The sequence below is a fragment of the Panulirus ornatus genome, chromosome 56 (assembly GCF_036320965.1).
Source record: "Panulirus ornatus isolate Po-2019 chromosome 56, ASM3632096v1, whole genome shotgun sequence".
In the NCBI taxonomy this organism is placed as follows: Eukaryota; Metazoa; Arthropoda; class Malacostraca; order Decapoda; family Palinuridae; genus Panulirus; species Panulirus ornatus.
The window spans coordinates 26,335,934-26,351,134 of NC_092279.1; the positions used below are offsets into that span (position 1 = coordinate 26,335,934).

The 15,201-nt window shown below is 40.5% G+C and overlaps 1 protein-coding gene across 3 annotated transcripts in view; it reads left to right on the forward strand.

The window, feature by feature from the left end:
• The first annotated feature begins 7,799 nt into the window (after positions 1-7,799).
• Positions 7,800-15,201, forward strand: part of LOC139766032 (structural maintenance of chromosomes protein 6-like) — a 58,064-nt gene continuing 50,662 nt past the window's right edge. Inside the window, exons 1-2 of one of the 3 annotated variants that reach the window (XM_071694152.1) lie at positions 7,800-8,241; positions 8,477-8,538. Coding sequence is in view for 2 of the 3 variants with exons in the window: in XM_071694150.1 (XP_071550251.1) it covers positions 9,127-9,177 (51 nt within the window). In the remaining variant the exon portion in view is untranslated. Of the gene's footprint in view, positions 8,242-8,476; positions 8,539-8,816; positions 8,915-9,042; positions 9,178-15,201 lie in introns of those variants that run through there. The other 2 variants (XM_071694151.1, XM_071694150.1) reach the window with 2 other exon arrangements.

The window sequence follows — 15,201 nt, forward strand, 5'->3', positions numbered from 1 at the left end:
TATATATATTGGAAAGGATCAAAATTGAGCGCATGATCAAGTATATTTCATCGAGTCTATGGGGAAATGAAACACGATAAGTTCCCAAGTGCACTTTCGTGTAATAATTGGTTTCAGGGGAGATACGTGAAAGAAATATAAGTCAGTTGATATACAACAAAGAGACGTAGCTAGAACCCCATTTGGAAAACAAGTGATAACCCGAATGAAGGTCGAGTGCGTTCGAGTCTGGCAACAAACACACCATAAACTCGATTATGTGGACGAGAAGGGGAACTACTTACAAATTTTATCAACAACAAAGCTATCCAATTTGTACAGACCTACATTAATATAAATATTACAATTCTATGTATATTCAATGATAGGAGATTCAGTGATATTTCTCGTGGTACAGTAGTTAAGAGTTAATAACTGAGATGGCATTGATCCAGTCAATACAATGACCATAATGTTTAACAATGATTAACCAAGATATTTGATTCTTGTCCTGTTTTTATACTGTATTCATGTTGCTTAAGTCTAACAGAAATATCCTTACCAGTCTGCCTAACATAAAACGTATCACAATTTCTACATGATCTCTATAGATGCATCCTGGAGAACTTTCTTGTGAGTTCCTGATCAAGATATTCTTTATAGTATTGTTGTTGCTGAAGGCAACATTTTCATTAAAGGATTTAAGCAACATGGGAAGTAAAGTAAAAATTAGTAGTAAAAGGGAGAATTAAAAGGTTCTTGGTGTCAACTTAAGGGATTCATCATTGAAAGATCTAGGATACTTTGACTTGGATGCAATAGAATATATCTTCTCAAACGCATCATCAATAAACTCTGGACTGCAAATAAGTAATGTCCTAAGGAACATAGACTGGAATGATGATAATCTAACTCTGTCATGTTGCGCTGAGTAATACTGGATATATGAGCATACATTGGCAGGTTTTTGATATATGCTAAACTTAAACTTTTTTCCATCCATATGGATCATGCAATCTAAAAAATGGTAACATACCATTATTTTCAATTTCTATTGTACAGTTGATGGAAGGCACTAGATTGTTAAGTAATGGGAGAAATTTTTGTAAATTTTCATTTGTTGACCAAACACAAAGAACATTATTTACGTACATACCTAATTCAAATTGCAGTAGAAGGCAACTCTATGATTGGAAGTGGGCGAAATAAATCGCTCCACAAGCATCTGAAAACATGCCAGTACTATGCAGTGTAAGATTCTTTGGTTGTAATTTGTTTCAAGATTTGTAAAGATTTGCATTACCTTTAAGGGGTCAGGATTTGGGAATAGTTATGTGACTTGTAGTTCTGTGAATTAAGAGTTCCGTTTATAAAAATCGGGTTTGGTTGGTTGACGCTGATCAGGTGTTCTTTCTGCTGACCAAGGTAGTCTCAGCTTAGAGGGGCTGGCTGAAGAAGACTGTTTACTTAGATCTTATAAGTTTTGTGTATTTACTTGAATGGCCTTAAAGCTGTCTGTAAATGAATATCTATATAGAGATGTCACGTGTAATAGAATATCGTTTGAGAAGTTATGTTAGTTATGTTTTTTTCTTGTAGTGTATCGTGGCTGTAGGATAGTAGTATGTCCCAGACGTTGCCTTATCCCTGGGAATAGGGAGAAAGAATACTTCCCACGTATTCCCTGCGTGTTGTAGAAGGAGACTAATGAGGGCGGGAGAGGGGGGTCTGGAACCCCCCTCCCTCCTTGTATTTAAATTTCTATAAGGGAAACAGAAGAAATAGATATATAAATAAAGTTCTGGGAGCGTTGAAGACTGTATGGAAGGCGAGAACGTTAACTCGGAGAGCAAAAATGGGTGTGTTTAAAAGAATAGTGGTTCCAACAATGTTATATGGTTGCGAGGCATGGGGTTATAGATAGAGTTGTGCGGAGGATGGTGGATGTGCTGGAAATGAGATGTTTGGGGACAATAGGTGGTGTAAGGTGGTTTGATCGAGTAAGTAATAATAGGGTAAGAGAGATGTGTGGAAATAAAAAGAGTGCGGTTGAGAGAGCACAAGAGGGTGCTTTGAAATGGTTTGGTCACATGGAGAGAATGAGTGAGGAAAGATTGACAAAGAGGATATATGTGTTGGAGGTGGAGGGACCGAGGAGAAGTGGGAGACCAAATTGGAGGTGGAAAGATAGAGTGAAAAAGATTTTGAGTGATCGGGGCCTGAACATGCAGGAGGGTGAAAGGCGTGCAAGGAATAGAGTGAACTGGAACGATGTGGTATACCGGGGTTGACGTGCTGTCATGGATTGAACCAGGGCATGTGAAGCGTCTGGGGTTAAACCAGGGAAAGTTCTGTGGGGCCTGGCTGTGGAAAGGGAGCTGTGGTTTCGGTGCATTATACATGACAGCTAGAGACTGAGTGTGAACGAATGTGGCCTTTGTTGTCTTTTCCTAGCGCTACCTCGCGCACATACGGGGGGGGGGGTTGTTATTTCATGTGTGGCGTGGGAGGAATGAATAAAGGTAGACTATGAATTATGTACATGTGCATACATGTATATATATGTATACTTTGAGATGTATAGGTATGTATATTTGCGTGTGTGGACGTGTATGTATATACATGTGTATGTGGGTGTTTTGGGCCATTTTTACGTCTGTTTCCTTGCGCTACCTCGCTTACGTGGGAGACAGGAACAAAGAAAAATAAATAAATTTATATATATATTTTGTGTGTGTTGATATTATATATATATTATATATATAATATATATATATATATAATGTGTGTGGGGGGGGGTCGAAAAAAAATGAAAAAATTATGCACAAGTTACTGTTGAAACGATATTTTAGAAGTAGTCACTAGAGATTATTATTTAATGGTTGATGATGTTCAAGTGAAATTACCATGGTGGCCCATACCTGTAGTTTAAGTAAAACCCCTTAATTAAGAAATTAATGACTCAACTAAGCCAATGGACTGCCAAATATACTTTGACTAGTCACTTTGCTGTGGGCTAAGGAAAAGCCAGTAGCTTTCATGTATTTCATACCTAAATAAAATGAATCCACATGACAGTATCATGTGCCTGGGCACTCAGTCGCTTAGATACCTTAACATTTAAGGAAACTTACAATATCAGAAATAATGTGACATGCATCCTAACACAACGGCTAATAGTAACTTACCCTAATTCACATTTGCAAAGGACTTCTTGTTCTGGTGCTAAGAGTTCACTTGAGTGCGTAACACACGGTCTTAGCTGGATTTTTAGTAGCCGGGTCTCTGGGCTTCAGGGTGGTTGTGGCCAAGCAATGAACCCTCGTCAGGTCGGCCCGTGCTCGCGTTCCACGCAACGGCTCGCCATACCGCACCCGCTGGGTCAAGCACGTCTTCAGACTCTTCCCAGCTGGGACCCTGACTGCTGCCCTACAGGTGCTCAACCCAACCAGGTGATCGACCCCAAGCAAGCGCTCGCCCCAAACAGTTGCTCTGTTGCGACTGAAGTTATATGTGTCTCTTGTAGATACATTATTGGCTCATTACTTTCACGGGGGGGTGGGGGAGGCTTGGTTGCACACTTATAATGATTAAAGACACTTTTTTTTATATAACAAATCGAGGTGCTAGCTTACCGGAATTTCGTTGTGGATGTTGATTGCTATTCCTCCTCCCGGACTGCGCAAGTCTCCAAGGAGATATGGTACTCACCGACACCAAGTCTCGTGTGTGTATTGCATGATACGGAATCACGTTGCGTTGCCAAGGCGATTATTTGTTTCCCCTGGTTAATTACTTCACTATGTCACTTTCCCACACTCGATACATTTTCGTGATGTCATTATTTGAAACTGTCTCGCTGTATGCTCTCATTTGAGCAACGTAAATAGTAAACTTTTGCACTTGGCTTGATCCTATGTGGGAACTGCTTTGGCCGAGGACATGTCCCTCAGGAGTTTAACAAGTTAATATAAATTAACCTACAGCTATATTCATGACACATGCCTCGGGTCATTTTACGTGCTAATTCCTAACATCATTCTTACAATATGATCATTTGTGCCTTACTAGCTAAACAATATTACAAGAGTACTCATAACTGACATGCACCCCCCCTGCTCAAGTAACAACTATACTTCAGTGATACTAAACTAACATACAGGTAAGACAGATTTCACATCACTGGCTATCATATGGTTCCTTGTTCCGTCTGTGTTTATTCTGCCCGATAATAGAGGCCGCACAATAACATTCGCATCTCTCCTTGTTCAAGTTTGCCCTGTTACACACACACACACACACACACACATATATATATGTATATATATATATATATATATATTATTTTTTTTATTATACTTTGTCGCTGTCTCCCGCGTTTGCGAGGTAGCGCAAGGAAACAGACGAAAGAAATGGCCCAACCCCCCCCCCCCCCATACACATGTATATACATACGTCCACACACGCAAATATACATACCTACACAGCTTTCCATGGTTTACCCCAGACGCTTCACATGCCTTGATTCAATCCACTGACAGCACGTCAACCCCGGTATACCACATCGCTCCAATTCACTCTACTCCTTGCCCTCCTTTCACCCTCCTGCATGTTCAGGCCCCGATCACACAAAATCTTTTTCACTCCATCTTTCCACCTCCAATTTGGTCTCCCTCTTCTCCTCGTTCTTTCCACCTCAGACACATATATCCTCTTGGTCAATCTTTCCTCACTCATTCTCTCCATGTGCCCAAACCACTTCAAAACACCCTCTTCTGCTCTCTCAACCACGCTCTTTTTATTTCCACACATCTCTCTTACCCTTACGTTACTCACTCGATCAAACCACCTCACACCACACATTGTCCTCAAACATCTCATTTCCAGCACATCCATCCTCCTGCGCACAACTCTATCCATAGCCCACGCCTCGCAACCATACAACATTGTTGGAACCACTATTCCTTCAAACATACCCATTTTTGCTTTCCGAGATAATGTTCTCGACTTCCACACATTCTTCAAGGCTCCCAGAATTTTCGCCCCCTCCCCCACCCTATGATCCACTTCCGCTTCCATGGTTCCATCCGCTGCCAAATCCACTCCCAGATATCTAAAACACTTCACTTCCTCCAGTTTTTCTCCATTCAAACTCACCTCCCAATTGACTTGACCCTCAACCCTACTGTACCTAATAACCTTGCTCTTATTCACATTTACTCTTAACTTTCTTCTTCCACACACTTTACCAAACTCAGTCACCAGCTTCTGCAGTTTCTCACATGAATCAGCCACCAGCGCTGTATCATCAGCGAACAACAACTGACTCACTTCCCAAGCTCTCTCATCCCCAACAGACTTCATACTTGCCCCTCTTTCCAAAACTCTTGCATTTACCTCCCTAACAACCCCATCCATAAACAAATTAAACAACCATGGAGACATCACACACCCCTGCCGCAAACCTACATTCACTGAGAACCAATCACTTTCCTCTCTTCCTACACGTACACATGCCTTACATCCTCGATATATATATATATATATATATATTTTGCTTTGTCGCTGTCTCCCGCGTTAGCGAGGTAGCGCAAGGAAACAGACGAAAGAATGGCCCAACCCACCCACATACACATGTATATACATACACGTCCACACACGCAAGTATACATACCTATACATCTCAATGTATACATATATATACACACACGCATATACATATATACACATGCACATAATTCATACTGTCTGCCTTTAATCATTCCCATCGCCATATATATATATATATATATATATATATATATATATATATATATATATATATATATATATATATATATATATATTGGAAAGGATCAAAATTGAGCGCATGATCAAGTATATTTCATCGAGTCTATGGGGAAATGAAACACGATAAGTTCCCAAGTGCACTTTCGTGTAATAATTGGTTTCAGGGGAGATACGTGAAAGAAATATAAGTCAGTTGATATACAACAAAGAGACGTAGCTAGAACCCCATTTGGAAAACAAGTGATAACCCGAATGAAGGTCGAGTGCGTTCGAGTCTGGCAACAAACACACCATAAACTCGATTATGTGGACGAGAAGGGGAACTACTTACAAATTTTATCAACAACAAAGCTATCCAATTTGTACAGACCTACATTAATATAAATATTACAATTCTATGTATATTCAATGATAGGAGATTCAGTGATATTTCTCGTGGTACAGTAGTTAAGAGTTAATAACTGAGATGGCATTGATCCAGTCAATACAATGACCATAATGTTTAACAATGATTAACCAAGATATTTGATTCTTGTCCTGTTTTTATACTGTATTCATGTTGCTTAAGTCTAACAGAAATATCCTTACCAGTCTGCCTAACATAAAACGTATCACAATTTCTACATGATCTCTATAGATGCATCCTGGAGAACTTTCTTGTGAGTTCCTGATCAAGATATTCTTTATAGTATTGTTGTTGCTGAAGGCAACATTTTCATTAAAGGATTTAAGCAACATGGGAAGTAAAGTAAAAATTAGTAGTAAAAGGGAGAATTAAAAGGTTCTTGGTGTCAACTTAAGGGATTCATCATTGAAAGATCTAGGATACTTTGACTTGGATGCAATAGAATATATCTTCTCAAACGCATCATCAATAAACTCTGGACTGCAAATAAGTAATGTCCTAAGGAACATAGACTGGAATGATGATAATCTAACTCTGTCATGTTGCGCTGAGTAATACTGGATATATGAGCATACATTGGCAGGTTTTTGATATATGCTAAACTTAAACTTTTTTCCATCCATATGGATCATGCAATCTAAAAAATGGTAACATACCATTATTTTCAATTTCTATTGTACAGTTGATGGAAGGCACTAGATTGTTAAGTAATGGGAGAAATTTTTGTAAATTTTCATTTGTTGACCAAACACAAAGAACATTATTTACGTACATACCTAATTCAAATTGCAGTAGAAGGCAACTCTATGATTGGAAGTGGGCGAAATAAATCGCTCCACAAGCATCTGAAAACATGCCAGTACTATGCAGTGTAAGATTCTTTGGTTGTAATTTGTTTCAAGATTTGTAAAGATTTGCATTACCTTTAAGGGGTCAGGATTTGGGAATAGTTATGTGACTTGTAGTTCTGTGAATTAAGAGTTCCGTTTATAAAAATCGGGTTTGGTTGGTTGACGCTGATCAGGTGTTCTTTCTGCTGACCAAGGTAGTCTCAGCTTAGAGGGGCTGGCTGAAGAAGACTGTTTACTTAGATCTTATAAGTTTTGTGTATTTACTTGAATGGCCTTAAAGCTGTCTGTAAATGAATATCTATATAGAGATGTCACGTGTAATAGAATATCGTTTGAGAAGTTATGTTAGTTATGTTTTTTTCTTGTAGTGTATCGTGGCTGTAGGATAGTAGTATGTCCCAGACGTTGCCTTATCCCTGGGAATAGGGAGAAAGAATACTTCCCACGTATTCCCTGCGTGTTGTAGAAGGAGACTAATGAGGGCGGGAGAGGGGGGTCTGGAACCCCCCTCCCTCCTTGTATTTAAATTTCTATAAGGGAAACAGAAGAAATAGATATATAAATAAAGTTCTGGGAGCGTTGAAGACTGTATGGAAGGCGAGAACGTTAACTCGGAGAGCAAAAATGGGTGTGTTTAAAAGAATAGTGGTTCCAACAATGTTATATGGTTGCGAGGCATGGGCTATAGATGTGGTTGTACGGAGGGTGAATGTGTTGGAAATGAGATGTTTATGGACAATATGTGGTGCAAGGTGGTTTGATCGAGTAAGTAATGAAAGGGTAAAAGAGATGTGTGGTAATAAAAAGAGTGTGGTTGAAAGAGTAGAGGAGGGTGTGTTGAAATGGTTTGGTCACATAGAGAGAATGAGTGAGGAAAGATTGACAAAGAAGATATATGTGTCGGAGGTAGAGGGAACGTGGAGAAGCGGAAGACCAAATTGGAGGTGGAAGGATGGAGTGAAAAATATTTTGAGCGATCAGGGCAGGAACATACAGGAGGGTGAAAGACGTGCAGGGAATAGAGTGAATTGGAAGAATGTGGTATACCGGGGTCGACATGCTGTCAATGGGTTGAACCACGTGATGTGGTTACAATTTTATGCTTCGTTTTTAGCAAAATTTGATTTTAGGAGGACACTCAGGACGGCAGAATTTTTGCATTCATCTGGAAAGGAAGTGTTTTTGAAATTCATATTCTAAACGTTTATTAGAGAGGTAAGTGGTAATGATCATGTAAATACCGTAATGGCTTTAGCCTACTTCCAAAATAAAGAAATTGTGTTATGAAATATACGTATGTATCCAATTGAACGTTAGATTACAAGCATGTTTTAGTATTTATATTTTTTAACTAAAAGATAAGAATATCTGAACTGACTAAGATATATATTTGTCTGTTGGAAAATCAGACATGAAGCTTAACTATTACACAATAGGGATTTAATTTCAGCAAACGCCCGCGAAACACTGGACGAAGCCGAAGGTAAACATCTACCTCGTTTGAGATGAACAGTAAGTTTCCGATAATACTTTATTCTTTGTGAATGGAGATACACTTGTTACTAACGATTAGCTTTGATTTTTTTTTTTGTATTATTACCGTTTAGGACATCCAACTGATTTTGTTAGGTTCGATTTTGGTTTTGTTGAAATTGTTTTTCCAGTGGTGTTCATGTTTTTTGAGTGAAACTGACCACTTCTACTCTGTGATTTCCTCACTCAAAGACCTGGTTTTCACTGGAGGTTCATTATAGTTGGATAAAGGGAGGGAGAGGGTGGGATATTTCAAAAGGTGATATACAATAGCAGTGGTCAGAATCGTATGAAACACATCAGAAACACTTGGAAAACATAATTTCAGCTTCTAAACGGGTGGATGTCCGCAACGGTAATTTTACCTTATTTTTTTCTTTCATACAGTTATAATTGGTGTGTATACAAAAGAAATATAATGAGATCCTGCTCAAATTTTGGTTGAGTATATTGCCTAGTTATTTCACCAAGTTCGCAAGTGTAGCTCAGGTTATACAGCTAACTAGGCACCAGTGGATTGAATTTTATTTGGACGGCAGTCTCCCGTATGCTGATATTTTTCCTGTAATGTCTCATACTCATACTGATTTGGATAGCAGTGTGAATTGCAGAATGATGGTATGTGCATTCCATTCTCAATGCAGCATTACGTTAGCCACCATACATGTTACTGTATAAGGCTATTTTATCTCCATATTAAAACTAGTTTTGGGAAATGGCTACTTGATTTTGCTTGTTTATGTTTTGATGTAATTCCAGAAATACTTTCAAAATACTCACTCCATCTCCTCACTTCATCACTACCTGTTATTACCTCCCCACTTACCCCCTTCACCAATGTTCCCATTTGTTCTCTTGTCTTACGCATGGTATTTACCTCCTTCCTAAACATATTTTTATCCTCCCTAAGGTTTAATGATACTCTCTCACCCCAACTCTCATTTGCCCTCATTTTCAACCCCAGCACCTTTCTCTTGACCTCCTGTTGTTTTCTTTTATACATCTACCAGTCATTTGCACTACTGCTCTGTAAGTATCACCCAAATGTCTATCTTTTCTTTTTCACTAACAACCTTACTTCTTCATCCCACCACTCACTACCCTTTCTAATCTGCCCACCTCCCACCTTTCTCTTGCCACGTGTAGTTTTTGCACAAGCCATCACTGCTTCTCAAAATACGTCCCATTCCTCACCCACTCCCCTCACATCATTTACTCTCACCTTTTGCCATTCTACACTCAATCTCTCCTGGTACTTCCTCTAACAAGTCTCCTTTCCAAGCTCACTTACTCTCACCACTCTCTTCTCTCCAACATTCTCTCTTCTTTTTTGAAAACCTCTACAAATCTTCACCTTTGCCTCCACAAGATAGTGATCAGACATCCTTCTAGCTGCCCCTCTCAACAGATAAACATCCAAAAGTCTCTCTTTTACTTGCCTATAAATTAACACGCAATCCAACAATGCCCTTTGACCATCTCTCCTACTCATATAAATATACTTATGTATATCTCTCTTTTTTAAACCATGAATTCCCAATCACCAGTCTTTTTTCCACACACAGAAATCCACAAGCTCTTCACCATTTCCTTTTACAACACTGAACACCCCTTGTATACCAATCATTCCCTCAACTGCCACATTACTCACCTTTGCATTCAAATCACCCATCACTATAACTCGGTCTTGTGCATCAAAACCACTAACACACTCATTCAGCTGCTCCGAAAACGATTGCCTCTCATGATCTTTCTTCTCATGCCCAGGTGCATATGCCCCAATAATCACCCATCTCTCTCCATCAACTTTCAGTTTTACCCATATCAATCTAGAGTTTACTTTCCCAATCACCAGTCTTTTTTTCACACACAGAAATCCACAAGCTCTTCACCATTTCCTTTTACAACACTGAACACCCCATGTATACCAATCATTCCCTCAACTGCCACATTACTCACCTTTGCATTCAAATCACCTAGGAAAAGACAACAAAAGCCCCATTCGTTCACACTCAGTCTCCAGCCGTCATGCAGTAATGCCCGAAACCACAGCTCCCCCTCCACATCCAGGCCCCACAGAACTTTCCATGGTTTACCCCAGATGCTTCACATGCACGTCGACTCCGGTATACCACATCGTTCCAATTCACTCTATTCCTTGAACGCCTTTTACCCTCCTGCATGTTCAGGCCCCGATCACTCAAAATCTTTTTCAATCCATCTTTCCACCTCCAGTTTTGTCTCCCACTTCTCCTTTTTCCCTCCACCTCCGACACATATATCCTCTTGGTCAGTCTTTTCTCACTCATTCTCTCCATGTGCCCAAACCATTTCAAAGCACCCTCTTCTGCTCTCTCAACCACGCTATTCTTATTTCTACACATCCCTCTTACCCTTACATTACTTACTCGATCAAACCACCTCACACCACATATTGTCCTCAAACATCTCATTTCCAGCACATCCATCCTCCTGCGCACAACTCTATCCATAGCCCACGCCTTGCAACCATACAACATTGTTAGAACCACCATTCCTTCAAACATAGCCTTTTTGCTTTCCGAGATAATGTTCTCGACTTCCACACATTCTTCAAGGCTTCCAGGACTTTCGCCCCCTCCCCCACCCTGTGACTCACTTCCGCTTCCATGGTTCCATCCGCTGCCAGATCCACTCCCAGATATCTAAAACACTTTACTTCCTCCAGTTTTTCTCCATTCAAACTTACCTCCCAATTGACTTGACCCTCAACCCTACTGTACCTAATAACCTTGCTATTATTCACATTTACTCTTAACTTTCTTCTTTCACACACTTTAACAATATATTTATTTGCAGGGAAAAGGTGCAAGAGGTGAAAGAGGGCAAATGAGAGTTGTTGGGGTGATAGAGTATCATTAGATTTTATGGAGAATATAAAGATGTTTTAGATGGAGGTAAATAAAGTGCGTAAGACAGAACAAATGGGAACACCGGTGAAGGAGGCAAATGGGGAGTTAATAACAAGTAGTGATGAAGTGAGTAGGAGATGGAGTGAGTATTTTGAAGTTTTGTTGAATGTGTTTGATGATAGCATGACAGATATAGGATGTTTTAGTTGGGGAGGTGTGCGAAGTGAGAGGGTCAGGGAGAATGGTTTGGTAAATAGAGAAGAGGTAGTGAAAGCTTTGCAGAAGATGAAAGCCGGCAAGGCGGCAGGTTTGGACGGTATTGCAGTGGAATTTATTAAAAAGGTGGTGACTGTGTTGTTAATTGGTTGATACGGATATTCAGTGTATGTATAGATCATGGCGAAGTGCCCAAGGATTGGCGGAATGCATGCATAGTGCCATTATACAATGGCAAAGGGGATAAAGGTGAGTGTTCAAATTACAGAGGCATAAGTTTGTTGAGTATTCCTGGAAAATTATGTGGGAGGATATTGATTGAGAGGGTAAAGGTATGTAGAGAGCATCATATTAGGGAAGAGCAGTGTGGTTTTAGAAGTGGTAAAGGATGTGTGGATCAGGTGTTTGCCTCAAAGAATGTATGTGAGAAATACTTAGAAAATCAGATGGATTTGTATGTAGCATTTATGGATCTGGAGAAGGCATATAATAGGGTTGATGGAGATTCTCTGTGGAAGGTATTATGAGTGTGGGAGGTAAGATGCTAGAAGCAGTGAAAAGTTTTTACCAATGATGTAAGGCATGTGTACGAGTAGGAAGGGAGTAAAGTGATTGGTTCGCGCTGAATGTCTTTTTGAGGTGCATGATGTCTCCCTGGTTGTTTAATTTGTTTATGGATGGGGTTGTTAGAGAATTGAATGCAAGAGTTTTAGAGAAAGGGGCAAGTATGCAGTCTGTTGTGTATGAGAGGGCTTGGGAAGTGAGTCAGTTGTTGTTTGCTGATGATACAGTGCTTGTGGCTGATTCAGGTGAGAATCTGCAGAAGTTGGTGACTGAGTTTTTTAAAGTGTGTGAAAGGAGAAATTTGAGAGTGTGAATAAGAACAAGCTTATTAGGTTTAGTAGGGTTGAGGGACAAGTTAATTGGGAGATAAGTTTGAATGGAGAAAAACTGAAGGAAGTGAAGTGTTTTAGATATCTGGGGGTGGATTTAGCAGCGGATGGAACCATGGAAGTGGAAGTGAACCACAGGGTTGGGGAGGGGGCAAAGGTTCTGTGAGTGTTGAAGAATGTGTGGAAGGCGAGAACGTTATCTTGGAGAGCAAAAATGGGTATGTTTGAAGGAAAAGTGGTTCCAACAATGTTATATGGTTGTAAGGCATGGGCTATAAATAGAGTTGTGCAGAGGATGGTGGATGTGTTGGAAATGAAATGTTTGAAGGCAATGTGTGGTGTGAGGTGGTTCGATCAAGTAAGTAATGAAAGGGTAAGAAGGATGTGAGATCATAAAAAGAGTGTGGTTGCGAGAGCAGAAGAGGGTGTGTTGAAATGGTTTGGACACATGGAGAGAATGAGTAAAGAAAGATTGAGAAAGAGGATATATGTATCAGAGGTGGAGGGAAGAAGGAGAAGCGAGAGACCAAATTGGAGATGGAAGGATGGAGTGAAAAAGATTTTGAGCAGTCGGGGCCTGAACATACAGGAGGGTAAAGGTTTGCAAGGAATAGAGTTGATTGGAACAATGTGGTATACCAGGGCCAATATGTTGTCAGTGGACTGAACCAGGGCATGTGAAGCGTCAGGGGTAAACTGTGGAAAGTTTTGTGGGGCTTGGATGTGGAAAGGGAGTTGTGGTTTCGGTGCATTTCACATGACTGGTAGAGTCTGGGCAGGGGGATGCTGTTTTCTGTGTGGCTGGGTGGCAGCAAGAATGGATGAAGGCAGCAAGTATTAGTATGTACATGTGTGTATATATATATATTAAATTTTAGGGAGAATAAAAAGATGTTCTGGAAGGAGGTAAATAAAGTGCGTAAGACAAGGGAGCAAATGGGAACTTCAGTGAAGGGCGCAAATGGGGAGGTGATAACAAGTAGTGGTGATGTGAGAAGGAGATGGAGTGAGTATTTTGAAGGTTTGTTGAATGTGTTTGATGATAGAGTGGCAGATATAGGGTGTTTTGGTCGAGGTGGTGTGCAAAGTGAGAGGGTTAGGGAAAATGATTTGGTAAACAGAGAAGAGGTAGTGAAAGCTTTGCGGAAGATGAAAGCCGGCAAGGCAGCAGGTTTGGATGGTATTGCAGTGGAATTTATAAAAAAAAGGGGGTGACTGTATTGTTGACTGGTTGGTAAGGTTATTTAATGTATGTATGACTCATGGTGAGGTGCCTGAGGATTGGTGGAATGCGTGCATAGTGCCATTGTACAAAGGCAAAGGGGATAAGAGTAAGTGCTCAAATTACAGAGGTATAAGTTTGTTGAGTATTCCTGGTAAATTATATGGGAGGGTATTGATTGAGAGGGTGAAGGCATGTACAGAGCATCAGATTGGGGAAGAGCAGTGTGGTTTCAGAAGTGGTAGAGGATGTGTGGATCAGGTGTTTGCTTTGAAGAATGTATGTGAGAAATACTGAGAAAAGCAAATGGATTTGTATGTAGCATTTATGGATCTGGAGAAGGCATATGATAGAGTTGATAGAGATGCTCTGTGGAAGGTATTAAGAATATATGGTGTGGGAGGAAAGTTGTTAGAAGCAGTGAAAAGTTTTTATCGAGGATGTAAGGCATGTGTACGTGTAGGAAGAGAGGAAAGTGATTGGTTCTCAGTGAATGTAGGTTTGCGGCAGGGGTGTGTGATGTCTCCATGGTTGTTTAATTTGTTTATGGATGGGGTTGTTAGGGAGGTAAATGCAAGAGTTTTGGAAAGAGGGGCAAGTATGAAGTCTGTTGGGGATGAGAGAGCTTGGGAAGTGAGTCAGTTGTTGTTCGCTGATGATACAGCGCTGGTGGCTGATTCATGTGAGAAACTGCAGAAGCTGGTGACTGAGTTTGGTAAAGTGTGTGGAAGAAGAAAGTTAAGAGTAAATGTGAATAAGAGAAGGTTATTAGGTACAGTAGGGTTGAGGGTCAAGTCAATTGGGAGGTGAGTTTGAATGGAGAAAAACTGGAGGAAGTGAAGTGTTTTAGATATCTGGGAGTGGATCTGGCAGCGGATGGAACCATGGAAGCGGAAGTGGATCATAGGGTGGGGGAGGGGGCGAAAATTCTGGGGGCCTTGAAGAATGTGTGGAAGTCGAGAACATTATCTCGGAAAGCAAAAATGGGTATGTTTGAAGGAATAGTGGTTCCAACAATGTTGTATGGTTGCGAGGCGTGGGCTATGGATAGAGTTGTGCGCAGGAGGATGGATGTGCTGGAAATGAGATGTTTAAGGACAATGTGTGGTGTGAGGTGGTTTGATCGAGTAAGTAACGTAAGGGTAAGAGAGATGTGTGGAAATAAAAAGAGCGTGGTTGAGAGAGCAGAAGAGGGTGTTTTGAAGTGGTTTGGGCACATGGAGAGAATGAGTGAGGAAAGATTGACCAAGAGGATATATGTGTCGGAGGTGGAGGGAACGAGGAGAAGTGGGAGACCAAATTGGAGGTGGAAAGATGGAGTGAAAAAGATTTTGTGTGATCGGGGCCTGAACATGCAGGAGGGTGAAAGGATGGCAAGGAATAGAGTGAATTGGAGCGATGTGGTATACCGGGGTTGACG